Source organism: Pogoniulus pusillus, chromosome 5 (assembly GCF_015220805.1).
Source record: "Pogoniulus pusillus isolate bPogPus1 chromosome 5, bPogPus1.pri, whole genome shotgun sequence".
In the NCBI taxonomy this organism is placed as follows: domain Eukaryota; kingdom Metazoa; phylum Chordata; class Aves; order Piciformes; family Lybiidae; genus Pogoniulus; species Pogoniulus pusillus.
The window spans coordinates 1,033,838-1,055,589 of record NC_087268.1 but is presented as its reverse complement, the minus strand read 5'-3'; the positions used below and the strand labels follow the sequence as shown (position 1 = coordinate 1,055,589).

Below are 21,752 nucleotides of genomic sequence, written 5' to 3'. Positions count from 1 at the left end.
CCACCTGGACATGTTCCTGTGTGATTTACTCTAGGTGGTCCTGCCCTAGCAGGGAGACTAGACTAGATGATCTCTGGAGGTCCCTTCCAGCTGCTCCCATTCTTTGGTTTTGTGATCCAGCTGTGCTCCTAGAGCATGCCTTTCCAGCTAAACCAAAGGTTTTCCAGATCTGGTCAAGCTAGATACATTAACTGCTCTTGCTTCTCTCGTGGACATGGGACAGGAGCAGTACAGTGCAGTAGGTTGCAATGATGCTGCTTTCAAACAAGATCCTTATTGCTTTCTTTGAGATGCTGTGTTAGGTAAGGAACATAAAGATAAAGCACATCAACAGTGAGCAGAGGCTGAAGTGGTAACAGTGAAACTGATGTGTGTGGGGAAATGAAAGATGCAGGATGTCTCAGATGCAGCTGGGGAGAAGCCACTTTTGTACATCCAGAGGAGAGCTGGAAGCAATAATCGCTGTGCCTGAATTCCCAAATCTTCTTTTCAAGGGCCCTAACAGGAGCGTGGCAGAGGGGGAAAAGGTTGTTCAGACTCCCTGCTTGAAAGTAGAAACCAAAGTCTTTTGAGTTTGCTCTCGAGATTCACACATTCCTGGCAGCAGCACGGGGTCTGTCTTGTGCTCCACTCGGTAGAAGGGACAGCGCTTCAGGTGCTCCGACATGCACACGACATCGTTGTGCTGCCATTTGTTAACGCTGGAGAACAGGCTGCTGAACTGCCAGATCTAACATGGGAGAGGGAGAGAAATTGGGGAGAGAAAACAGGCACCTTGGTAAAAGCAGAAGAGGAATAAAAGATCTGCATTTGCTTACAGGGAGTGTGTGCTACTCATACTGGACAAGACTGTGAGCAAGTGAGTGTGCAGTGCTAGCACAAGTGAAAATGGGCTCGTGTTGTTATGTGCCTCGTGGTTGCTGGGTTTGCTGCTTTAGTCACCACTTGCTATTTTTAACAGGAAAGCATCCTTCTGGTTTGGGTGGCAATCCAGTGCAGGTGTCCTGGTTGTGCTGGGATAGAATCCCAGGCCTTCCATGGGCTGCAGACAATCCTGTGAACTGTTAACCCCAGAATTAGAGAATTGTTTTGGTTGGAAAGGACCTTTGAGTCCAACCATTACCTACCTCTACCAAGTCTGGGGCTAAAACATATTTCTCAGCACTGCATCTCTGCTTCTTTGAAACTCCATCAGCTGTGGGGATTCAGCCACCTCTCTCAGAGGCCCATTCCAGTATTTGAGAACCCTTTCAGCAAAGAAGGTTTTTCTAAGAGCCAACCTAAAGCTGCCCTGGTGCAACCTCAGGCCATTTCCTCTCTTGCTATCACTTGTTACTAGAGAGAAGAGACCAACACCTGCCGTGCCAAAGCTTCCTTCAGGGAGTTGTGGAAAGCCAGAAATTCTCCCCTCAGCCTCATCTTCTCCAGATTAAACAACCCCAGTTCCTTCAGTCACTCCTCACAAGACCCTTCACTACCTTTGCTGCTCTTCTCTGGACCTGCTGCAGCAGCACCCCTGTCTGTCTTGTAGGAGGGTCCCAAAACTGAACCCAGTACTCAAAGTGTGGCCTGTGCCATGTACAGGGGCACAAGACCTTCCCTGGAGGTGATCACCCTACACGAAAGCCCACTGGGGTTGATCAGAATGCCTGAGCTCTTGTCACAATGGCACCTTCTTTAACTTCACCTTTTCCAGTGCTCTGTAACAGCTTTTAGTCTTGGTTTGGTTCCTAAAGGATTCGTGTGTCACTCAAGTATCAGCGAGTCTCAGTTGCCGGTGCCAAAAACTCAGTGCATGTGCAAACAGGTTACTCAGGACAAGCTTGGGTGGGAGCTCTCAGCTGGGCAGAAGCTGTCCATTTAACCTGCCTGCCTTTGCTAGATGTACTGCGTTTTAAAGCCATGACCCACAGCAACTGTGGTGCAAACGGAGTGTGTCACAAAACTCCCCCTATCTGCAAGGCCATGCTGGCATTTTTTCTGGAGAGGACCCATTGCTCCTTTTTCTGCCCCAGTGTCACAGTGACTTGCCTTTTTGCGAGCTCTCCACGAGCTGCCACCATGGGAATATCTTTTTTTCTCCCAGACCAGTAGAACCATTCCCCTCTCTTGAAGAAGAGTGGCACAGATGTCCCTCATCAGCACCGACACTTGCGACAGCTGAGATAAACTGAAGCTATCCAGGAACCCTGCAATGTACTTGAGCACTTCCACTGGGAGGCTGCTCAGCAAGTCCTTGCTTCTCCCTCGTGTAGTCACCGTGAAGTTGCACTTCCCTGACTCAGCAAGGAGGGTGTCCACTTCTGGCTTGACAGCAAAGGTCTCGAGGTGCTTGCTGTATATCACCTTGGCCTGAAGTCCGTCAGGGCGGAAAGGATTCTGAACAAAAGTACATCCCAGGTAGGCCAGTGGGCAGCGATGCTGGAACCATCCATCCAGGCAAGACTGGATATCAGCATGTACATTCTTGAAGTGGGAGGGGAACTCATCCCTCCTGAAGAAATGGCTGCAAGTAAATGTGAAAGCAGAACTGCTTTTGTTGTGTCTTCTGGTTACGCATTCGGTGTAGAGCTCCATGTGGAGTTCTGGTGGGCTTCCTTCCTCCAGTACATCTGCTAGAACTGCACTGGAGGAGAAGGGCTCCAGAGGGAAGCTGTAAGTCTGTGTTGCAAAATCCACAAAGAGCCCATCAATGCCCCTTGCCTCAGAGATCTCATGGCCTTTCAGCTCTTTTTCCAGCGCACACAGCAGCGTGGCTTTCACTACGCTTGCCTTAGGGAGCTCTTCTAGGCTTATGCCCAGTTCCGAGGTATCCACTAACTTATCTGAAGTTGGTACCTTGTGGCCCAGTGCATCTCCCAGTCGTGCTCTTTTGCCACAGTAACTGACTGGCACTTTGAAGGTGTAGACAGTTTTGACCTCCTGAGCTTCCAGGTTCCCGTAGACGAAGTCTTTCTCTTTGGGAGTGCAGGCAGCCAGCTGGCCGAAGCGGATCAGCATTCCTCCGTGGTGCACCAGGTACATGTTGTAATCGCCCACACCAACCTCCTTTTTCAGCCTCTCCAGGACCCCTTCCTGCCAGGGAGCCAGCCCTGTCATTTCTCTACTCTGTCTCACTTGTTCAGGCTTTTGGTCTTTTGCCTTTCCTGCGCCATCAGGGACGTCCTGTGCCTTCTCTGTGGGGTTGGCTGCTGCTGCTGCTGCTGCTGCTGCTGATGATGATGATGATGCCTGGGAAGCCTCCTGTGTCTTCTGTGCTGTGCTGGCTGCTGAGCCTGTTACCTTGCACGCCAGGAGCTCTTTGCTGAAAATATTCTCCCAGGCTTTGTAGCTACCCAGATCCATTCCCTCTTTGTCCTTCGCCAGGTCTTCACGCTCACGTTGGCTGAGCTCACCTAACGGGTTTGGGCCTCCTCCAGGACCACAGGTAACTCCTCCCACAGCTCCTTCTTCCCCACCCATGGCTTCATCCATTAGCTCTGCAACTTCATCTTTCTTCCTACACTCTGGGAAGAAGTTGGCTAATTTCAAATGCTTGAAAAGTATCTTCTGGTCTCGGAGTGCCAAGGCTGTGTCCAGACACTCTTCATTCAAGGTCTCCTTCATGATGTTTGTGTGCAGGGTGGTGTCTGAGTCCACGTTTGGCCAGCGGTTCCACTCCATGGAGCAGCAGACCACGCTGGCTGGGCAGGCCTGCAGGTGCTTCGCCAGCTTAAAGCGAGCCATGGAAAAAGGGCATCCGTAGGCTGAGTTGAGGCAGGAGACCTGCTCCAAGGGGCAGAGCAGCTGGTGCTCCTCCTCCTTGCACATGTGGAAGGTGGCCCCGCAGTGCAGGCGGCAGCTGATCACCACGCAGGACACGGAGATCTCAACTGGTGCGTGGCAGTGCCGGCTGAAGCATCGCTCACAGTGTCTGTGCTGCCCGGGGGGAGCTTTCTGAGGCCGGTGCTGTGTGGAGCAAAGACAAGAAGACAGGAGTTAGTGCCACAGGAGCAGGGATGGCCACAGACCCCCCATGCCCATGCGTGGTGTCTGCAGGTGGAGTGCTGCAGTACAACCTGGCCACGGGGTGGGAAGGTATGCTGAGTCAGCATGCTTTGCTAAACCAGCACCAGCTGTTTGCAGCCTTACACAAGCTCATGCACAGTGAAGCAGGTGCTTGTGCTAATAGACATCTGTGCAGCTGGCCTGACAGAGATGAATATAAGATCATAGAACCATAGAATGGTCGGGACCAGAAGGGACCTCTAGAGGCCATCTCGTCCAGGCCCCTGCATCAGCAGGAACATCCCCACTAGATCAAGGCACCCAGGGCTCTGTCAAGTCTCATTATGAATGTCTCCAGGGAAGGGGCCTCAACCACCTCCCTGGGCAACTTGTTCCAGTGCTCTGCCACCCTCACAGTAAAGAACTTGTTCCTAACATTCAATCTAAATCTGCTCTTCTCAAGCTTGAACCCATTGGCCCTCATCCTGCCACTGCAGGCCTTTGGAAACAGCTTCTCTCCATTCTTCCTGTAGGCTCCTTTCAAGCAAAAGAAGAATAGGCTGAGGTTGCCAAACCAAATGCTTCAGAAATGTCAGCCACATTTATTACATAAAGAGGTTAAATGTCTTCTTGAGAAAGGCTGCACTTCTCTTCACACACTTCCAGATTAATGTCTGTGTGGTGCAGCAGCCAGGCTGGAGGGCAGGGATCCATCCAGAGGGACCTGCACAGGCTGCAGAGATGGGCACAAGACAACCTCAGCAGCTTCAACAGGACCAAGTGCAAGGTCCTGCAGCTGGGTCGAGGCAATGCCAAGCACAACTGCAGGCTGGGCAGTGAGTGGCTGGAGAGCAGACCTGAGGAGAGGGACTTGGGGGTGGTAGTGGACAAGAAGCTCAACAGGAGCCAGCAGTGTGCACCTGCAGCCCAGAAAGCCAAGCAGAGCCTGGGCTGCAGCAGCAGAAGTGTGGCCAGCAGGGCCAGGGAGGGGATTCTCCCCCTCTGCTGTGCTCTGCTGAGACCCCACCTGCAGTACTGCAGCCAGCTCTGGAGCCCCCATTGCAAGAGGGCTGTGGAGATGCTGGAGTGTGTCCAGAGCAGGGCCAGGAGGATGCTGAGAGGCTGCAGCAGCTCTGCTGTGAGCACAGCCTGAAAGAGTTGGGGCTGTGCAGGCTGGAGCAGAGGAGGCTCCCAGGGGACCTTCTGGTGGCCTTCCAGGATCTGAAGGGGGCTACAAAAAGTCTGGGGAGGGACTTTTGAGGCTGTGAGGGAGTGGCAGGAGTGGGGGGAATGGAGCAAAGCTGGAGGTGGGGAGAGTGAGAGTGGCTGTGAGGAGGAAGTTGTTGAGCAGGAGAGTGGTGAGAGGCTGGAGTGGGTTGCCCAGGGAGGTGGTTGAGGCCCCATGGCTGGAGGTGTTTGAGGCCAGGCTGGCTGAGGCTGTGTGCAGCCTGCTCTAGGGTAGGGTGTCCCTGGGCATGGCAGGGGGTTGGCACTGGCTGATCCCTGTGGTCCCTTCCAGCCCTGACTGATTCTATGGTTCTGTTCTTTAGGGTGAACATGTGGTCCTTTCCTTCCTGTGGTCCTTCCCCTCACAGCCAGTTGTTAGACTGGAGAACTAGAGGGTGCTCAGTTACTACTTGGAGCTACTGCCCTAGAGACCTTGAACTACCATCAGTAACTTGGCTCAAGGGCTGTTTCAAGTAGAAAACCTGCAACTTCTGACTTTTGTGCTGCTTGCTGAAGGAGCTGCATTCTAGCTTGGTTCAGCCTACTGTGAATCTTGGTGGAAGGGTAAAAGAGAATGACAAGGAGGAATCACAGAGTCATAGTATGCTTTGAGCTGGGACTTACAAAGGTCAGCGAGTCCAACTGCCAGTCATGAGCAGGGATCAGCTAGATCAGGTTGCTCAGAGCTAGGTTCAACCTGACCTTGAATGTTTCCAGGGATGGGGCTTCTGCTACCTCTCTGGGCAACCTCTGCCAGTGTTTCATCACGCTCAAGTGTAAGTAATTCTTTGCAGTCTGAATCTCCCCTCTTTCAGTTGAAAATCATCACCCCTCATCCTGTCACCACACAACTCATCAAAAAGACTGTTCCCATCTTTCTTATGGGCACCCTTTATGTGAAGGCTGTAATGAGGTCTGCCTGGAGCCTTCTCTTTGGCAGGAACTGGAGTTCTGTTTCCTAACAGGAGCCAGGGAACTTTTGGGGGTTTTATGACTATCATAGGCCCAGAAGGCACTTGTTTGAGAAAAGGACCCCAAAACATTGTTAGTAAAATATTTTTTCCCCCTTAAAGAGAACCCAGGAGTGACATTAATCTAGGTGTAAGTGTGTTTTACAACCCCAGTGTCAAAGTCACAAGCAACACTGGAAAAAGAAGACTGCTGGGCAAGGCAATACTTGTGGGTTACTGCCACCACTAAAGGCCACACACTGGTGTTTGAATCTGATGTGCATTAATCATAGAATTATAGAATCATTATGGTCGGAAAAGACCTCTAAGATCATCAAGTCCAACCATCAACTCAACACTATGTCCAGTAAACCGTGTCCCCAGGTGCCATGTCCACATGGTTCTTGAACACCTCCAGGGATGGTGACTCCACTACCTCCCCAGAGAGCCTGTTCAATGCCTGACCTGTCTTTCAGTAAAGAAAATTTTCCCAGTATTCAAACTAAACATCCCCTGGTCTTATTGCTACTTACTTGGGAGAAGATACTGACCCACACCTCACTGCAACCTCCTTTCAGGTCATTGTGCTCAGGAGATCTTTGTTCCATCCTTTGTAACTTACAATTACCAATACCTGTTTGCACCTCCTAATCAGTTAATGCCATTCCTCAGTCTTGTGAAGGAAAATAATATGTCCTTGGTGGTCCTTTTACTCATGGACAAACTTAACACTGATGAATAAAGCTCAGGTGCCTTCCCCTTTGTTTGCCATCCAGGGACAGCGACTCCACCACCTCCCTGGGCAGCCCATTCCAATGCCAATCACTCTCTCTGCCAACAACTTCCTCCTAACATCCAGCCTAGACCTCCCCAGCACAGCTTGAGGCTGTGTCCCCTTCTTCTGCTGCTGGGTGCCTGGCAGCAGAGCCCAACCCCACCTGGCTACATCCTCCCTGCAGGTAGTTGTAGACAGCAATGAGGTCTGCCCTGAGCCTCTTCTGTAGGCTGCACACCCCCAGCTCCCTCAGCCTCTCCACATAGAATCATAGAATCAAGACAGCATTGCAGGAAACCAGCATTCCATTTCTACCTGTTACTACATTCCCTGTCTTCTTTTCAGCTTCTGCACAGGGGTGACAGCAGAGTTCTGGCCAGGGTGACCCCAGCTAGCCCCTAAACGCAGGTGGTTTAGGGTGGCATCTGTCTTGCTTTAGGCTGTGGAGTTGCATTTACTCTTATGCAGCCCAGAGAAGCGGGAGATACAGATGGGTTTATTCCACATTGGCACTATCCTTGCTGCTCTCATTCTTGAAACATTTTGCTGCAAATATAATCTCTAAAAATAGTGCCAGCTATGAGTTGCATAAGGTCAGAGGAAGGCTGGGTACACTGCACTGCAATAAAGACACGAAGATGTGAACAATACTTTCCACTGCAGAAGTCACACTCAGGAAGAAATAACTGGTAAATAAAAAGACATCGGGGCACAGGCCCTGTGGTTCTCCAACACACAGACAGGAGTGGCTGCAAAGCTTCTGGAGAGGAGTCTGATTTCACACTGTTCTGGAGAGTCATGAAGGCTCTCTGAATCATGTGTAGAGAATGTTTTGACCACAGTGAAGCATTCAGGGCCACAGCCTTTATCATTATTCAGGCATTTTCCAGTTTACCACAACTCTAACTTGTCTGTGCTGTTCTTTCCAGACAAATGTTATTCTGCCTCTCTTCTCATTGACCAATGTGTCAAGCTAGGGGAGAGAAAGAAAGAGCCAATGGCATCCTGGCCTGGATCAGGAGCAGTGTGGGCAGCAGGACAAGGGAGGTTCTTCTGCCCCTGTGCTCAGCACTGCTCAGGCCACAGCTTGAGTGCTGTGTCCAGTTCTGGGCTCCTCCATTGCAGAGAGATGTTGCAGTACTGGAAGGTGTCCACAAGAGGGCGACAAAGCTGTGAGGGGCCTGGAGCAGAGCCCTGTGAGGGAAGGCTGAGGGAGCTGGGGGTGTGCAGCCTGCAGCAGAGGAGGCTCAGGGCAGAGCTCATTGCTGCCTGCAGCTGCCTGCAGGGAGGCTGTAGCCAGGTGGGGTTGGGCTCTGCTGCCAGGCACCCAGCACCAGAACAAGGGGACACAGTCTCAAGCTGTGCCAGGGCAGGTCTAGGCTGGATGTTAGGAGGAAGTTGTTAGCAGAGAGAGTGATTGGCATTGGAATGGGCTGCCCAGGGAGGTGGTGGAGTGGCTGTGCCTGGAGGTGTTGAAGCCAAGCCTGGCTGGGGCACTCAGTGCCACGGTCTGGTTGATTGGCCAGGGCTGGGTGCTAGGTTGGGCTGGATGAGCTTGGAGGTCTCTTCCAGCCTGCTTGATTCTATGATTCTATGATTTTCTGATACTCACCAGGGTTCAAATGCTTCTCCTATTTTGACACATCAGGAGCTCTGTGTTTTAGCTGATGATGGAGTTAGGTCTGTGGCTTAGTTGGTGGCACTACTGTCCCAGCACAAATAACAAGTTTTAAAACCCTGAGTGGAAAGTTTACAAATCCTTGCCTTGGATACATAACACCCAGAAGCAGGTGACACAGAAGTAATACAGGTAATGAACCTGAGCCTTCTTGTGTCCCTACACTTGCAAAACTTCCTAAGAGTTGGGTCAGAAAACAAAAATCAAATCAGAAATGCTTCCCTGAATCATAGCCAAGCTCCTGTCGAAAGAAAGCATGAAAATTACAGTCCTGAGTCTGTCCACTTTGCTGAATCATTAATTTTAGACTGTCATGACAGCAGGTCAAGTAGGGTTTTAAAATATACAGTGCTATTTTAACTGCATCTATGTCTGTGTCTGGAGAAGACCTGTCCAGTGGCAATAACTTGCAGTCTGTAAATCAAATACAGTTTCTTTTCAGCAAACACATATTTCATTTGGTTGCAGTCAATAAGCCCAAAATGACACAACTGTTTTCTTATTTGATATTTGCTATACCTTAAATCATAGAATTGGTTCTGTTGGAGAAGATGTTTAAGTTTAAGATCACTGAGTCCAACCATTCTCTAACTCTACCAAGCCATCTTCCTCAGCACCACATCTCTGTGTCTTTTAAACATAGGAGGATTCGACCATCCTCCTGAGGAGCCTGTTCCAGTGTTTGAGAATGCTTTCACTGAAGAAGTTTCTTCTAATATAAAACCTCAGCCTCCTCTGGGACACCTTAAGGCCATTTCCTCTTGTCTTGTCCTGTGTTACTGGAGAGAAGAGACCAACTCCCACCCACCTCTGTGATCAGAGTTACCTCTGTGTAGGTCAAGCCCCATATGTCAACACCATACCAGGGACAGCTACAGCTTGAGTGACCGCCTTGGCATTAGGCATAGCAGGTCACTGTCCTGTGTGGCACACTGCTCTGCAGCTGCCATTCAGACTGAGCTTGCATATATGCTGCCAGCCAGGCTCTAAATGAGTCAGGCAGAAAATAGGGTATGCTCAAGGCAGGTAGAAAGGCAAAATAAAAGATAAAGATGAAATCTTCATCAATTACACTAATAACCTTCTACTGAGCATGTGCAAGATACAGTTTCTTTGAGGCTCATGCCTTGAAAAAGTTCATATGGACTTTATAGGGGCACTTTGATTCCAGGACAAACCTTCTGGTGGACCTCAGTATAAGACATTGCAAAGTGGAAAGGTTTTCTGTGAGACCTGTTAGACAAGCCCAAAGCTGGAAGCATGATGCTGTGACAATCAAGGAGCTAGTCCCTGTATTTTCTAGCTGGGAATCAGCTGGATGAGGCTGTGGTGCTTCATGGCAATAATCATGGGTCAGTTACTGAACAGGTTGGATTTGCTTTATACTGAGAGGAAAAAAAAGGCAAATAAAGCTTTAAAATTACAGAGGCTGAGCATGTCCATGGTATAGTCCATTGTGCATCACATCAGGCACATCAGCCTGGCAAAGACTTCAGTCCTCCTTCCTTGCCTGTCTTCCAGAGCACACCTGCTGTTCAGCTTCTCACAGCAGCACATCAGCTTCTTTCCAGCTCCCTAAAGATGGCATGCAGGATCACAGATCTCAAGAGAAGCTATCACACAATCAGGCCTCCTTCTTCCCTGGCAAGTCTGTGCTGCACCCAGGAAGTAAAACAGCATGTGAAGAGTCCCTGTGCTGTCCTTGTAGAGACACAACCTCTCATTTTCCATGAATAGCTAGGAAATGGGTTTGATTTTGGTTAGAGTTCAGCAAGTGCTTTAAAATTTCAGTTCAGTTGCAGTATGGGGGAGGGGGAGGATGGTCCAAACATTTGTCTTTCTGTGTTTGTGGTTTGTTTTCTTTCAGTTTGGGCTCCTGTTATATTTTATGCTGTGGTAACAATCTCATTACCATACTTTTCAGAAAACCTCTTGAGATAGTCAAGTGAATGGCTGTGAGAGAAACAAAAGTAATCTAGACCAAGGCAGGTGTCCAGTACAGAGAGTTTTAGAGCTATTACTTAAGGACTAAGTCATGAAGCCCAAACCAGGTAAGATTCCTGAGTAAAAACTGCTATGAAGCCACGACTCTAAACTGTACAGTAGTACCTGTAACCCCTGAAATCCTTACTGCATAACCATTCACTCAATCTGCATTAGCAACAAAGTTTTCAGACTGATTCTTGGCCTTTTTGCCAAGAGATTACTAAGGCTGTTTTGAAGTTGTTTTGATTTTCACAGCTTGATACAACAGCCATTACACAGCAAAAGTTTTGACCAACTCCAGTTCTATTTGCAAAGCCTTACCTTAATCATAGAGTCCCTGTGCATGTACCAAACACTTGCTCTCCTGGTTGTGTTCAGATGGCTTGGCGTGATGTGAGTGAGGGAGGGCTGCAAGGAAAGAAACAGGGCAGAATGGGAGAACACAGAGCAAGCCCAGACAGTAACATCAAGTAGTTTAGGGATGTTAAAAATAAAACTCGTGCATGTGACTACGTAGCTCAGCTTACAGAGCAGTCTCTTCCCTGCCTTTGTTAACACTGTCCTCTCTGGAGTGATACTTCACAAAGGTGTGACAGGCAGAACCAGCGATACCCCATGCCCCCTCAATTACAGGGAGAGACCAAAACCCTTCCCAGGGTCCTATATCCACGCCCTGCTGTTCTCTGATGGAGATCTGCCCACACCATTTTGTAGTTTCTCCTGCTGGAATTGTCACTGTGCCCCTGGCTCCCATTGCCACCACCGCTGGCAGCTGGCGGAGACAGTGACGGTGGGTTTCTGATCTGCCTGCGCAGGAGAGGGCAGAGAGAGGGAATGGCCCAGGGTTGAGCAGCTGGGCAGATCTTCCTGCTCTCATCCCAGGGACTCCCAGAAGACACCACAGCTCCTGCCCCGCCATTGCACATAGAAAGGGTCCTACCAGCCACCAGCAGAAAGCCTGAAGTGTGTAGCCCCCAGTGTCACCCTTCTTTGGCCAAAGCTGAGGAAACAAAGGGGAGTAGTCACATTGTACTGTCAGTGCAGACTCGTTTAAAGCAGTTCATGGTGATTTTCATGGTGAGCATGTCATATTCACAGTGAATACACATATACAGTGTGTATGTGAGCTTCAGGAGTGCAGATGGGGCACACGCTGCTTCTCCTTGGTGGGTGCCCACCCCACCTGACTGCAAAGGCACCCTCGTGACCCTGCCCCCACGCATGGCCGATTTTCACCACCTTGGAAACACATCACAACATGTTGCAGCTGTGGCAGTGGCAGTTCTGACATCCTAAACCTTAATGAACTTGCTGGTTTGCCTTACCTTTCCCTATCTGCAAGGCCCCGCTGACTTTCCTCATTTGAAACAGTACAGACAACTGTGTTTTCATTTTTAGGGCTGAACAAAATGTCAGTAGGTGACAACTGATGCTTGCTGCTGCCAATTGTAATTTAGTTGTGCTAAATATGGTTAGCAGTCAGGCTCTGTGGCCTTTTTTAGAAAGAGCTGCATTATCTTGATACCATTTTCTGTCACCTCATTGCAGCAGGGAAAGCAGGGGACAGTGAGGAAGGTGGGTGCTGGTCTCTTTCCCCTAGTAGCAAGTAAGAGGACAAGAGGAAGTGGCCTCAAGTTGCCCCAGGGGAGGTTCAGGTTTACTGTCAGAGCAAAGTTCTTCCCTGAACAGGCTCCACAGGGAGCCCAGAAGTGTTTCAAAGGGGCTGTGGGCCATGGTTTAGCACCAGATTTGGTAAAGAATGGTTAGACTCAATGCCAAAGGTCTTTTCCAACCAAAATGATTCTATGGCTCTATTCTGTTGTGGCTCTTCCTGCCAGCTATACACTCAGTACCACCTCTGTATGTACTTCTGCTGCTCTGCTGTGTTCAGTCTTACTGCTGTACCATCTACTGCCTGTGAAACTCAGCAAGGGCATCTCCTTTCATCTGTGCTCCTCGGCATGTGCAGGAGCTGCTGCGCTTCACTTGCACCGGTGTGGTTCACACAGAGCTGCAGGAATGTAGGGGCTGGAGGGAACTCTGCAGATCACCTAGTCCAAACCCCTGCTAGAGCAAGGTTACCTAGCGTAAACCACACAGGAACATGCCCATATCGGTTTGGAATGCCTCCAGAGAGGGACACTCCACAACGTCTCTGGAAAGCCAATCCCAGTGCTCTGCCATGCTCAAAGCGAAGATGTTCCCCTTCTGTTTATGTGCAACTTCCTCTGCTCCAGTGTGTGTCTGTTTGTCTCCTGTCCTGTCGCTGGGCACCCCTGAGAAGTGAGATGCAGACGCAGTGTTCCCGACGCGGCCTCATCAGGGCAGAAGAGCAGGCAGCGGCAGCGCCGAGCGGTGCCAGGTTACGGCTCTGTGGCCACCAGCGCCACTGCCACCGCCGAGCTGCTCGGGCGGAGCGCCTGGCCGCCATCCTCCCGTCTGCAGGCCTGCCAGACGCCTGCCCCCCCGCGGCAACCGCACCGGCCACCCCCGGGCGCCGCTGGCGTCCCGCTGCATGCCGGCAGCTGCAGCGCTCCCGGGGACGGCTCCGGCAGCAGCGGTCGTTGCCCTGCAGAGGGCGCTCGCTGCCAGGCGAGAGGCTGCCGCCGCCGCCGCCCGCAGCTCCTCCGCCGCGCCCCCCCCGCCGGAAGTGCTCTCGCTCCCGGCGGGCAGCGCGGGCCGGCAGTGACGGCGGCGGGGCGCGTGCGCGCTGCCGTGGCAGGCCAGCGCTGGGCAGGCGGTGCGGAGGGACCGAGCCTCGGGCCGCGCCGCGCCCGCAGCAGGTACCGGGCAGCCGGCAGCCGAGCGGGGGGGTGCCGCCCGGGCCGCGCCGTCGGGAGCCGGGGAAGCGTCGGGCTCGGCGCCGCGCCGTAGCCAGCCGGCTCTGGGGCGGCTGACTGCGGGCGGGCCGCCGCGCGCGGGAAGGGGCCAGGTTTCCTCAGTGGGGGTCGGTGTGGGGCGCGTTGGGCCCGGGTTGGGGCGCGCATGAGAGGCCTGGGGCGCGCCGCCGGTCGCGGGGGGCGCCGCCAGCCCGGCCTGTACGCGTGCAACAGGCGCGGTGAGGGGCGGGCGGGGCCAGCCGGCGCGGCGGGAGCTGCAGCGGGGGCTGGGGCCGCTCGCCTTCCGCCGGCTCCGCGCCGCCATCCCGGGGAGGGGGAGGAGAGAGTGTCCCCGGGGAGCGAGAGGGCCCGGCCTGGGCTGGTCCTGCCCCCGAACTCCCGCGTCGGTGATGGGGCGGCGGGGCTTGTGCCGGCGGTAGACCGCGGAAGTGCCGCGCTCTGGCGCTGAGTATCCTCCGGGTGGTTCCGGGGAAGTCGGGAACTCGGTGCCGCAAGGACGGGCTTTTGCGCTGCTGCCGAGCGCTGCGGGACCAGCCGTCATGCCTTCTGACAGGACGCGGGGAGCAGGCGTGGGGATCGTTAGACGTTAGATAATGGTTGGACAGGTGATCTTAACGGTCTTTTCCAGCCGGAAAGGCTGCGTGAGTCTTTGTTTGGGAGGCAGCGGCTCCGCTGGACGGGGAGGGAAGGGAAACTTTCTTCTGGATCTGTCAAGCTCGTACGGTTCCCGCCCCCTTCCTGCCCCGCTGGTCTTAGCCGCTCTCGCAAAGCTGTACCTTGTCGCTGCAAGCATCATTTCACAGCACCACTGCGTGATCGCTACTAAAGAATCACAGAATGGGCTTGGAAGGGACCTCCGGAGGTCACCTAGTCACCCACTCTGCTAAAACAGGGTCACCAAGAGCACGCTGGACTGGGAAACGCCCAGGTTTTGGAAGTCTCCAGAGGAGACTCCGCAGCCTCTCTGGGCAGCCTGGTCCAGCATTCTGGCACTCTCGCAGGGAAGATGCTGTTCCTTAAGTTCAAGTGACTACCTGTATGTGATGAAAGTTTTGCGTCTTCCCCATGGCCGTTTCCAGTTGTCGTGTTTCAGGAGACCTGCTGAGTCTCCTGAGCAGAAACTCGTCTCATTCCTAACCTTGAAGTTCGTGGTTCCCGTACGCGAAGCGATGATTTTGAGCTTTGCCTCTTGAGGGCGTTTGGTGAAAAGTGAAACTCCAGGCTGAAAAGATGTGGCCTGAGCTGCGAAAATACTGGGCTTCTGTTTCCACAGGATTCCCAACCAGTGCTGAGTGCTTGTGTGTAATAATCTCATTATCCTTTATTCAGGCTGCCGTTTCTCCAGATTTCCTTTGTCATTTGTTGGCATATTTTCTGCTCCAAGTACTTAATGTAGGATGGAACAAATCAGAGACGTCTCTGCTGGCTATCCAGAAGTGGGATCTTCACAAACTATTTCTTTTAAAGCTATTATGAAGTTAGCTGTGGCAATTAATAATTAAAACAACATAGTTAGCACTGAGTAAATTAATAGTTTGAGTCAAACTAGACCTTGGCGTATCTGGCTTTGCTTTCATTGTAACTTCATTTATTGTTCTCCCTGTAGCATGTCCATGTGTGTTGACATGTTAACTAGCTTGTTCAAAGCCAGCTTGTTTCTACTTGGGCTATGACCTTTTAATTATCCTTCAGACATACCCAAAAGTGCAGGGAGAATGAAGAGGAGTAGCTTGAGGCATGGTAACATAAAATGACTTACAAAGGTAGAGATTTTTCTCAGGGTGAATTTACCTTGTCACAACCTTTCAAACAGGTGCAGTGATACTTCACTTGCAGGAAACGTGGTTGTTTTGAGAGCTTGAAATTTCACAAAAGTGTAGGGCTTGGAAAGGACCTCTGGAGATCATCTACTCCAACCTGCCTGCTAGAGCAGGATTTCCTGCAGTAATTCACACAGGAATGTGTCTGGATGGGTTTTGAATGCCTTTGAGACTGAGACGCCTCAGCCTCTCTGGGCAGCCTGGTCCAGTGCTCCAGCACACTCACAGGAAAGAAGTTTTTCCTTCGGTGAAAGGAAAAGTGAAGCTTATGTTCAGGTTGGTACCCACTGCCCCTTGCACTATTGCTGGGACCCACTGAAAAGAGCCCAGCTCCATTCTCTTGACATCCACCACCAATAAGGTTTCTTTTCAGTCTTACTCAGGCTAAGGAGCCCCAGGTTCCTCACCCTCTCCTCATAATGGAGAGGTTGCTGTCCCTTCATTGTGTTTGTGGCCCTCCACTGGATTCTCTGCAGTAGTTCTGTCTTGAACTGAGGAGCCCAGAACTGGGCATGATATTCCAGGTGTGGCCTCAGCAGGGCAGGGTAGAGGAGGAGGAGAGTCTCCCCTGACCAGCTGGCCACTCTCTTCTTGATGCACATGAGAGTATCGTTTGCCATCTTGGTGATGAGGCCAGATTGCTGGCTCACATTGCTTTTACCCCTCCTTTCATGAAGCTGCTGCACAGAGCCATTGTTACATCCCATCTCGGATTTCAGCACTGTACCAGAGTGTTTACCTTTTGCTGTCCCTGTACCACCCGTTCATTATTATTTCTTCTTCACCTGTTGCTACATTCTGTATGTAGATGTCTTCAGAGCTGGCTTGTTGATGTGGTCCTGTATGTTCAGCCGAGTGCTAGTTCCTGAAGAAGTCATGGTTTAGTTCAGTTAGAAATAGAAAGGCAGCAACAGCACAGCAGGATACTTTGAGAACTAAAAGTATTACAGTCAGACATTGGAGCAGTTTCTGAACGGCTCTTTATAGAGACTTTTAAGTGTAAATGTTTATTTAACCAGATTGTTTGATAGTCTTATTTCAACTTCAGTATTGCAATACAGTGCTCCTTTATTTTCTCCCCACTTACTCTAGCCCCCTTTACCCTGCTGTTGAATAAGCTGAAGTGAATGGAATGTGTGTTTATGTTAGACTGTCCTGTATCTGGCAGCCTTGTTCTTGTAGCTTTTGATTTGTCTCTCCCTAAGATTGTGGAATTTTTCTTTTGATATGTTTTGCAAGTCCTGGAGGGGACATATTGGGGATGATTTGCTCAGCCTGAAGAATAACAGGTTGGAAAATTTCACTTTGTACAAGAGATGAGAGGTTAATGGCTGTAATGCAGTGTCCTCCCAAGAAAAAAAAATCAAGTCTATGTGAAAAAACAGAAACCATTGCACATTAAAAAAGAAAGAAAACAAAAAGATTGTGAATTAAGGTTAGAAGTTTTAATGTAAATTGGAAACATAAAGGGAAATAGACACACAGAAGCAAATAGCTAAATCTAATGGATTCGTTTAAATCCTTCTGAAGGCCAAAGAGAATAAAGGTCTGAGGGAACCTAGAGGACTGAGAGCAAGTCAAGATATGTAAAAGATGTTAAAGAAGTTATTAGATATTTTGGCCACTCACAACATTTCACTAATTGGGAGGTTTTGGCAGTGGACAAACAAGTTAGAAAGATTAGACCACTTTTTTTTTGTCTTTTTTTTTTATCCTCCGAGTATAAAAGAGTGGGATCTGAGATGATGTGAAAGTTACCCAGCTTCAGACTGAGAGGGTAAACCTTCCTGGAGTTCTTGATTAAACAATATAATATTACTAATGAAAAAAAAAACTGATATAAGTCACAGAGATAAGGGATGTGATAGCAACTCAGTTTTTCCTGCTCTGAAGGAGAAAAACGTCCATCCTTTGCTACGGTTTCTGAGGTGTGTGAAGCAAGTAATGGCATAAACTGTTCTATGTTACTTCCAAGAATCCATGTCGGGTCTTGAAAATCCAAAATGCCAAAGAGCTGTAGAAATGCCTCTTTTAAATTACTCTGAAGATGCAGAGGAACTCTGGAAAAAGAGCAAAAGTAAGGTTAAATGAAACATTCGCTGCAAACCTCTGCACAATATGAACTCTGTAGAAAAGTAAGACTGGAAATTCTATTATGCTGCCTCTTGAATGTCTTGAACTGCGTTAAAGGTTGTGCAGGCTTTGTAATTCATTTTGGAGATGAAAGGTAGAGGCAGTTTAAGGGAAGTGCCAGTGAATTAGGTTTTATTAGAACTGGCTTAAAAGGACATTAGTAGTAGGAGGGTCTGAAAAAGTGGTAGAACATATGGTACGTTGCATTGTCACTGCTGTTGATCCTTTTGTGCGAGACAAGAGTAAATGAAGTTCAGTGATGGAGAAGAAATGGGGATAAAGTGAACACTTTGTTGAAACATAATGCTTAGTGTCATGAGGAGGCAGAAGCTAAAAACACTAGAACCTAAAGTAAGATTGTGTTTGTGGATGTATAGAATTTTAGACTCAGTTTTAAGAGGATCTCCTAAGATGTAGCTGGTCACCAGCTGCTGAAAGCTTCCTTATTATTTGCAGCAATTATTTTTCCTTCTTCTCTTTTATCTCATACGTCAGACTACTTGCCAGGCTCAGGAGGAGCCTGCATTCTGTGAGAGACTAACCAGTCTGACAGACACAGAGGGTTTTTTTCCTTACAGTCTGGGTATGAAGTTGAGATGATACAGAAGCATATCATCTGTATACAGCTGATTTTAGTAATAGATACCCTGTGACTAAATAGCCTCAGTGCATTTATCTCCTAAAAAGGCATTGCAAGCCTTCCAAATCTAGTGCTAAGGTTGTACTTGAGAGCAAATTTACCTGTTGATGTATGAAAACACTGTTTTGGCAAAGAACCAACTTCTTAGTGGCACACAAGCTACAACTTAATGTTTAAGTAAAGCCAAATAATAACATCGTGAGCAGTGTCAGATTGTTGTAGGATGAGAGGAAATGGCCTCAAATTGCATCGGAGAAGAAACTTCTTCACAGAAGGAGTTCTCAAACCCTGGCATAGGCTCCCCAGACAGGAGGAGGCTCCCAGGAGACCTGCTTGTGGCCTTCCAGCATCTGAAGGGGGCTACAAAAAAGCTGGGGAAGGACTTTTCAGGATATCAGGGAGTGCCAGGACTGGGGGGAATGGAGCAAAGCTGGAGGTGGAGAGAGTGAGAGTGGCTGTGAGGAGGAAGTTGTTGAGCAGGAGAGTGGTGAGAGGCTGGAGTGGGTTGCCCAGGGAGGTGGTTGAGGCCCCCTGGCTGGAGGTGTTTGAGGCCAGGCTGGCTGAGGCTGTGTGCAGCCTGCTCTAGGGTAGAGTGTCCCTGGGCATGGCAGGGGGGTTGGAACTGGCTGCTCCTTGTGGTCCCTTCCAACCCTGACTGATTCTGTGATGGGTGGTTGGATCCCCAATCTCTGAAGGTGTTTAAAAGATGCAGAGATGTGGTGTTGAGGAACACTGTTTAGCAGCAGACTTGGTAGAGTAAGATGATGTTTGGATGGTTGGACTTTATGATCTTCAAAGTCTTTGTCAACTATGATGTGTGATGTTGATTCTATGATGTGTTTTTTTCCCAAAACAGTATGTCACTGCCTCTTGAAAGATGTGGGACTCTTTTGTATTCTACCACATGATCACCTTTTTCACTGCCTATGTGTTCTTGTTTTACCTTATTTTATACGGGGACTTGATCAGAGAAGAAAAGAGGTGTGTCTGGGAGTGTGCTGTATGTTGGATTCCAGAGCTGTTGGAAGGAGGAGGGTGCTAGGTGTAGATGAGTTGATGGAGGCAGAGTGAGAGTCATCACACTTTAAAAGTTCCTGTGGGCTCCAGCCTGATGTAGCCAATACATCAGCTTCATTTGCCTCTCTGAGTTGCTGATGGCCTAAGCTAGTGAAATCATTAGGATTTGGATGTACTGTTATTTTTGCCTTGTGCGCAGTGTCTTCCACGATGCTGAGTCATAGCAGCCAGTTAATTTGTCGAGGACACATTTGTCATTTGTTGGGAAATGCAAGGCAGGTTTGGTTTCACTGCCCTCTGATGTTTACAATCCCAAAACAATAGTTGCTTGAAACTACAAAATCAACTTAATTAGTGCTTTAATTGATCTGTAATGAAATTTGTTGGGTTAATGTCTGGGATTTCTTATTTTAATGCTAAGAAATGCTGAAATATTTGCTTTTATTCCCTTCTAAAAACTGCATGAGTAATGTTATGGTGTTAGTAATGTTAGGGTTCTATTTTTCCTAAGAGTTGCTGACTGTTGAGAGATAGATATGATTTGTTTTTCCAACAGTCTTTCTTTGTGATATCTTACAGAAAATAGACTGCAGAGCAGCTCGTTCTCTAAGTGCAGGGAGGGTGTTCTGTAAACTTAGTCAAAATACAAATGAACCTCTCATTCAAAAGAAAAACAGATTGCAGTTTAGTTTGGCACACAGGAATAATCACGTCTGTGATTTTGTGTAGATGGACATCTTAACGTGAACTTGTTTAAGTGTTAGCATAATCCTCTGCGACTGAAAAGCTTAATTCCCCACTGCTGCCTGCTTTGCTTTAAGACCTGGGGGAACTTTTTTGGTTTCAGGTGAATTGTGAACTGTGGGGTTGCAGAAATCAGGATGAGGATTTGGGTTGGGGTTTTTTTGTTCATTTGTTTAAAGAAATTTACCACACTGTTATGATGTATGGGGTTGTTTAGCCTGGAGAAGAGGAGGCTCAGGGATGACCTCATTGGGTAGGGTGTCCCTGACTGATTCTATGATTTATTGCTGTCTACAACTACCTGAAGGGAGGCTGTAGCCAGGTGGGGTTGGTCTCTTCTCCCAGGCAAGCAGCAACAGAACAAGGGGACACAATCTCAAGTTGTGCCAGAGCAGGTCTAGGCTGGATGTTAGGAGGAAGTTGTTGTCAGAGAGAGTGATTGGCATTGGAATGGGCTGCCCAGGGAGGTGGTGGAGTCTCTGTCCCTGGAGGTGTTGAAGCCAAGCCTGGCTGAGGCACTTAGTGCCATGGTCTGGTTGACTGGGCAGGGCTGGGTGCTAGGTTGGCCTGGATGCTCTTGGAGGTGTCTTCCAACCTGCTTGATTCTATGATTCTGTGATTTTGGAATAAAGGAATTTTGAGTTTGCAACTCAAATCAGAAAGGTTCGGTAAAGAAATTTGGAGCTATTTTCCTTTTACGTTAACCTGGCTTTGAGAGTCAGGTGTTTTGCCCTCTTACTCAAGTTAAAAGCTTTGTGCAACTTGGAAAGCTGTAAATGCTACCTTGTTAGGTCAAAGTGGACCTTTGCAAACCGTGGAACTTCAAACATCTTGGAAACATCTGCTACGTGATAGTAATATTTACTATGTGATAGTGAATGTCTATTAAAGTGCTCGCCGCAGTGTATGTAATGACTGCTCTTTGGTAAAGCCTTTCCAATACAAGCTGTGTAAATGCATGACTACTGAACCTCTTAAAAAACAACAGAAAGTAAAATAAAGCACAATCTTTGGAAAGTGTTAATTTTTGTTTAAGTGCCCCCTGTGAGGCTGTCTGCACTTCTCTGGAAGCAGAGGCTGCTGATGGCTTTCTGAGACAGCACCAAGTGGCAAGCAGTTCCATTTCTGGTAGTGGTTTTTCACTGTAACCAGAAATAGGCTTCCTTGATATTTTGGTTTTGTTTATTTCTATGTGGTTTTGGGTGTAAAAGAACCAGGAAGGTCAGGGGTCTGACAAGCTGCTGTTGGCCTGCTTTTAGGCATGCCTCTTAAAAATCCCCATTTTTTTCCTAAGCAGGAAGGTCTCCCTGAACGTTCCCTGGGGCTACACATAACTGACACGCCAAGATTAGTCATTGTGCAGAAACAACTTTTAGATGGTGGTTGTTTCTTTTTATTTTGACCACATTTTTAGCCACTTTTCATTTTGTGGAAGATGAGGAGGTGACGTTCAAGTGTTCAAACTCGACTTCAGGTGTCCTCATCATTGTTCAGATAACACTTTGAACAGGGTTTTTTTTGTTTGGTTTTGAGCAACAGCCAATATTGGAAGTGTTTTTATTTGCCCATGGTTTCACATTCCATGTGCTGCAAAGTTGTATGTCTTTGCAGGCCTTGCATTAATTGATTTTTCTCATTGTTAAGCAAGTCCAACTTGCCAAGTGGCCCTGAAACTAGAACAAAACAGCTTTGCTAGGGATTGGAAGGATTACTTAGTTTGCTGTTTTGCAGGTTTATAAGGATGCTGAAACAGAAACAGTTGTGAACTAAGGCCTACTACTGGACATGGAGAAAAATGGAGTAGGATTAGGAAGCCAGTGGAATAAAACAGGTTTGAATAATACAGAGATGTGCAGCAATCCCACTAAGAAGTCCCCTTCTTACTCCAGGTTTTGGCAGGAAGTCCATGAAGTCTGAATCCTGTTTGAGGCTGTGTAGTCTACCTCTGTTTAGCT

At 49.0% G+C, this 21,752-nt stretch overlaps 2 protein-coding genes across 3 annotated transcripts in view; one reads left to right on the top strand and one right to left on the bottom strand.

Moving 5' to 3' along the window:
• Window positions 1-532: 532 nt before the first annotated feature.
• On the bottom strand, window positions 533-11,826 carry FBXO40 (F-box protein 40). Its single transcript, XM_064143930.1, has 4 exons — window positions 11,787-11,826; window positions 10,953-11,011; window positions 2,032-3,948; window positions 533-730 (listed from the first exon to the last, which is right to left on the bottom strand). The coding sequence occupies exons 1-4, from the start codon at window positions 11,824-11,826 to the stop codon at window positions 533-535; spliced, it is 2,214 nt and encodes a 737-aa protein (XP_064000000.1).
• Window positions 11,827-13,303: 1,477 nt separating this feature from the next.
• KPNA1 (karyopherin subunit alpha 1) overlaps window positions 13,304-21,752 on the top strand; it is a 46,360-nt gene continuing 37,911 nt past the window's right edge. The window contains exon 1 of one of the 2 annotated variants that reach the window (XM_064142991.1): window positions 13,304-13,386. The gene's annotated coding sequence lies outside the window, so the exon portion shown is untranslated. Of the gene's footprint in view, window positions 13,387-18,996; window positions 19,018-21,752 lie in introns of those variants that run through there. The other variant, XM_064142992.1, reaches the window with a different exon arrangement.